Here is a 4,871-nt window from a genome sequence, read left to right on the forward strand (position 1 = left end):
AGGACAGCTGGTGCAAAAGACCGGCCCAGCCTTGCAAATCTCTACCACTGCATCACTGCTATCGATCAACGACAGATTTCCCACCTCGCCAGCGGCCAGGGAGTCCCTAGGCTGCTCGGAGGCTTAAAACATTCGCCTTATTTAAAAGCAGATGAGCAGGATTTTACGCGTCCCTAAAGCCAGACTTTCAGAATGTGGTTCATACCGTGGCTTCTTTCCTGGGGCTGCCAGAAAGCAGGCGAATAACACAATGGGGCGAGGAAGCTGTGAGCCGGCAGGCACTACCAGGAGCTCCTGCACCAGGCAGCTCAGGGGGCCTCAGACGTAAAACCCAAAGAGACTGCAAGGCCCTCTGTAGAGTTTGTAGCATAAAAATAATCTGGAGAGAGGCCGAGGGCAGGTGCATGCAGGAAGTGAAGTTTAACAGGCAAGGTTTTGGTTTGGAATTCAAGAGAGACAGAAAATGCCAAGCTGGGCATTGTAAATGCATCATGTACTATATATATGTATATGTATATATAGATATATATATACATATATATACATAAACGGATACCTTTTTATTAGACTAAATACAGTTCTTGACTAGTTTTCAGGAGTCAGCTTACATATTTTCTGGGGTTTTTTTCACTTAAGCTTTATCTCTCTAATAATTATATTCTGCCACAACCCTCTAATGATGTAAACCTACAGTCAATGCAATAATTAAAATCATTAATATGTATATATAAAATTACAGGGTACAAAATACCCATCTGTCCCATTTCCAGGCTGGAATTATCACTGCAGGATAAACCCCGTGTAAAGAAGACAAGCTGACACGATAAGTGCTGCTTCCCCATCACCGTATATTCGTTTTGTAGTTTCTACAATCGAAATGGAGTTGATTTAAACAGAGATTAATACAGGTCTGGTTACCATTTAAACATCGCCTTAGGTAAGGACAATGCTTATCGCAGCATCAAACCTCTTTCGCCTCCTGTTCAGCTTGCCGGCTCCAAAACAAAGTAGGAAAAGTGAAATATGATACAGCGAAGTCCTTTCAAGCGTGCGGTCCAAGGCGCAGAGCAGACGGTCCGGGCTTCTCCCCCGCCGCCGGGGTCAAGGCGCGGCCGGGTGGCGGCCCTCGGCGGGCCGGGCCCGGCCCCACTCCCGCTCGATGTACAGGTGGTAGGGGTCGTGCTTGCTCTCCTGCTTGCGGGAGCGCGTGTAGGCCAGGATGAGCGCCCCGGCCAGGCAGGCGTAGAAGATCATGATGAGCAGGATGTAGAGGTAGGCCGCCTCCCCTTCCCCCTCCTCCTCCTCGGCCCGGGGGCCGGCGCCGCTGCCGTTCCCCGGGGGCAGCGCCTGCAGCACGCGGCTCAGCAGATCGCGCAGCGCCGCCGCCTCGCTGCAGTTCATGGCGGCCGGGCCCGGGTGCCCCGGGAGCTGCCGAAGATCAGGAGCGGGGAACTGCGCGCCTGCTCCCGGCTCGCCGAAGATCAGGAGCGGGGAACTGCGCGCCTGCTCCCGGCTCGCCGAAGATCAGGAGCGGGGAACTGCGCGCCTGCTCCCGGCTCGCCGAAGATCAGGAGCGGGGACTGCGCGCCTGCTCCCGGCTCGCCGAAGATCAGGAGCGGGGAACTGCGCGCCTGCTCCCGGCTCGCCGAAGATCAGGAGCGGGGACTGCGCGCCTGCTCGCCGAAGATCAGGAGCGGGGACTGCGCGCCTGCTCGCGGAAGATCAGGAGCGGGGACTGCGCGCCTGCTCCCGGCTCGCCGAAGATCAAGAGCGGGGACTGCGCGCCTGCTCCCGGCTCGCCGACGCTGGACCCATCTCTTGCATCCCAGCGCCGGCGGGAGGGACCCAGCCTGGTTCCTCCCCCTCTCTCTCGCAGGAGCAGAGCAGCTTCTTATTGGTATCTGTGGGCTGGTCCTTGTTATTTAAATGGGGATTGGGATAATTAAGAAACAAAACAGCCAACCCCCTGCCTTGCTGCTTCTCCGTGGGAAAGTTGCCACTGCCACCCTTCCCTTTCCTACCTCAGGACCGGGGTAATTCCCAGAGCCCCCGCAATTCAAGATTCCGCAGCCAGGGTTAGCAAAGTTTGTCACAATTATGTGGCAAATGTGCCTCACTTTGCATGTAGATTCGCACCTCTAACGATGCGATTTTTCTTTGAAAGACACACACAGGTTGTTTCTAAACGACATTTAAACTATTAACGTTAAGCACAAGGCTCAGCATTTTATAAAGTTAAAAGATATAAGTCGCAAACATTTAACTTTGAAATGCCGCTCTTGAATTGAAATCGTGCAAGCATCCTTTTTGTATTTTCTTGCCAGTCCCTGTCCTCTTTTTGCGTTTATGAGCTCATGTATGCTCTGATATTTTCTGGATTAGACTATTGTAATGCGATGTGGCTGGGTTTGCCAAAAAGTACTTTACGGCATCTGCAGATTCTACAAAATACCGCAGCGCGTATATCGACAAACCCCAGAAAGAGGGACCACATTACTCCAATTCTGAAAGAGCTACACTGGCTTCCGATGGAACAGAGAATAATTTTTAAGGTTTTATGTATTATTCACAAGATTTTATATGGAGACATGACAGACTGGTTAAACACAGCAATAAGATTACACGTGCCGCAACGCAATTTGAGATCGTCGAATAAAGGCCTTCTCTCGATCCCGAACATTAAATCTGCCCATCTGTGTGAAGTCAGAGAGCGAGCACTATCAATTGCGGGTCCTAAATACTGGAATAAAATGCCAACGGACCTGAGATTGCAGCAGGATAAGAGGCAATTTAGGAGAGATCTGAAAACATGGCTATTCCATCAAGCTTTTATAGTCGAGTAAATGGTGGTGCCCCCATGCAATTTTTGGCAGGTTTTTAAAAAATTTTTAACTTTTAATTTTTAACTTTATCTATCCTTTTACTGTTTTTACCTCTTTAAAAAAAATGTTTATAGGTAACAGCTTTTTAGTCGGTGAAAACTTTATAACCTTATAGATAGATGTGTGATTTTAGAATTTTATAAGTTTTATTGCTAATAATTATTGCTTTTAAGGAGCTATAATCTTGAGAAACTGTATTTTCTCTTTCTGTGTTAATTGATGCTAAAAAATGTGAACCATAGAGATGGACTTTTTGTCTACACAACAGTATATAAAACTGTTTAAATAAATAAATAACATCAGCAGTCTGTCATGCGATTAATTACACATGCAAAGTGAGGCACGTGAAGATACGTCTGCATATGTTAGTCACATGGTATCAAACGCAAAAAGGGCTTGAACGATGGCAGATAAAGACCCAAATGATCCATCCAGTCTGCCCAGCAAGGAGCTTGGGTGGCAACTACCTCTCTGTGCAGGTTACCTCCGTGCCTTTTGTTAAAGCTAGTAACTGCCGTTCCGGGCAGGTTATCCCCTATGCCTTCAAGTTTGAAACTTGTCAGCAATAGTGCTGGTCATCATGCCCCCCTCCTGCCAGCTGAGAGACACCAGCAGTTGCAGACTTTTAGGTTCTGGGATACTAATACTCAGACATAAGTGAAAACGCACAGGATCACGTCTAAGGAAAAGTCCATAAGCAAAACACATTGGCACCGTCTGAATTTTCAAGAAGGTTTATCACCCAGTAAAAAGTTTGCACATTTTATTTTATAGGTGAGAACAAGGCTTGGGAATAACTGGAAGGAGCAATAGTTGCTACGTTTAACAGACACATGGGGGTAACCCGCACGGCAGATACCATCATAAGAAGCTTGCTGGGCAGACTGGATGGACGTTCGGTCCTTTTCTGCCATCATTACTAGGTTACATTATAAGTGGTCTTAATGTGGGTAAAACCTGTTTTCAATGGCATGTATTTTCAAAAGTCCACTTACCCGGGTAAAGTGCACTTACACATGTAAAACCCAGTTTTAAGCCTGTAAATATTTTTGAAAATCAAGCCCATAATGTAAAAGAGTGACACAATAACTAGAAATTCCATTATTTCACCCAAATCTCATCCAGGACTTAAAAAGCCCACACCATTATATATTAATGCTGAGAAGTTACAAGGCCTTTATAGATCGCCTTGGGCTACCTTTGTGTCTCCACTGCAATAAAGGAATTTATAAGACGATTGGCATCTATTCCTTTCTTCATCCTGACGGCCTTTATAGATCACCTTTGGGCTACCTTTGTGTCTCCACTGCAATAAAGGAATTTATAAGACGATTGGCATCTATTCCTTTCTTCATCCAAACCCAGTTTTAAGCCTGTAAATATTTTTGAAAATCAAGCCCATAATGTAAAAGAGTGACACAATAACTAGAAATTCCATTATTTCACCCAAATCTCATCCAGGACTTAAAAAGCCCACACCATTATATATTAATGCTGAGAAGTTACAAGGCCATTTTACTGTATTTATTTAATTTATTTAAAGGCTTTTTTATACCGATATTAGTGGGTACATCATATGATGGATGGAAAATACAATGAACAGGGACGGGGACGGGGACAACAAAGGACAACAACTAGAGAAAGCTATGCAGGAGAGCGAGCAAAGAGGAACTGGAGAGGTAAAATAGTAACGGAATAACTTAGAAGGCATAATTTAGTAGAGATGACTGATATGCATGGACTTAGTCTGGGTAGGCCTGCTGGAAGAGCCAGGTCTTAAGCTTTTTCTTGAATTTGAAGGAGCAGGCTTCAAGGCGGAGGTTTGTGGGAAGTGCGTTGCAGCGGGTGGGGCCAGCAATCGATAGGGCACGATCCCTTGTAGAGGTAAGGCGAGCATTCTTGAGGGATGGGATGTGCAGGGTGCCTTTAAGGGTTGCTCTGGTAGGGCGGGTGGAATGGGTGAATCTGAGGGGCTCATTGAGCCAGCTG

General features: G+C 46.6%; 1 protein-coding gene across 1 annotated transcript; it reads right to left on the bottom strand.

Annotated features, from left to right (window-relative positions):
* Window positions 1-539: 539 nt before the first annotated feature.
* Window positions 540-1,882, bottom strand: KCNE5 (potassium voltage-gated channel subfamily E regulatory subunit 5). Its single transcript, XM_029607623.1, has one exon. The coding sequence runs from the start codon at window positions 1,399-1,401 to the stop codon at window positions 1,102-1,104; it is 300 nt and encodes a 99-aa protein (XP_029463483.1). The 5' UTR covers window positions 1,402-1,882; the 3' UTR covers window positions 540-1,101.
* Window positions 1,883-4,871: the final 2,989 nt, after the last annotated feature.

The sequence above is a fragment of the Rhinatrema bivittatum genome, chromosome 6 (assembly GCF_901001135.1).
Source record: "Rhinatrema bivittatum chromosome 6, aRhiBiv1.1, whole genome shotgun sequence".
Taxonomy (NCBI): Eukaryota; Metazoa; Chordata; class Amphibia; order Gymnophiona; family Rhinatrematidae; genus Rhinatrema; species Rhinatrema bivittatum.

Bases quoted from the DNA above. Each gene is read 5' to 3' on its own strand.
- KCNE5 (XM_029607623.1), bottom strand. From the start codon at position 1,401: ATGAACTGCAGCGAGGCGGCGGCGCTGCGCGATCTGCTGAGCCGCGTG.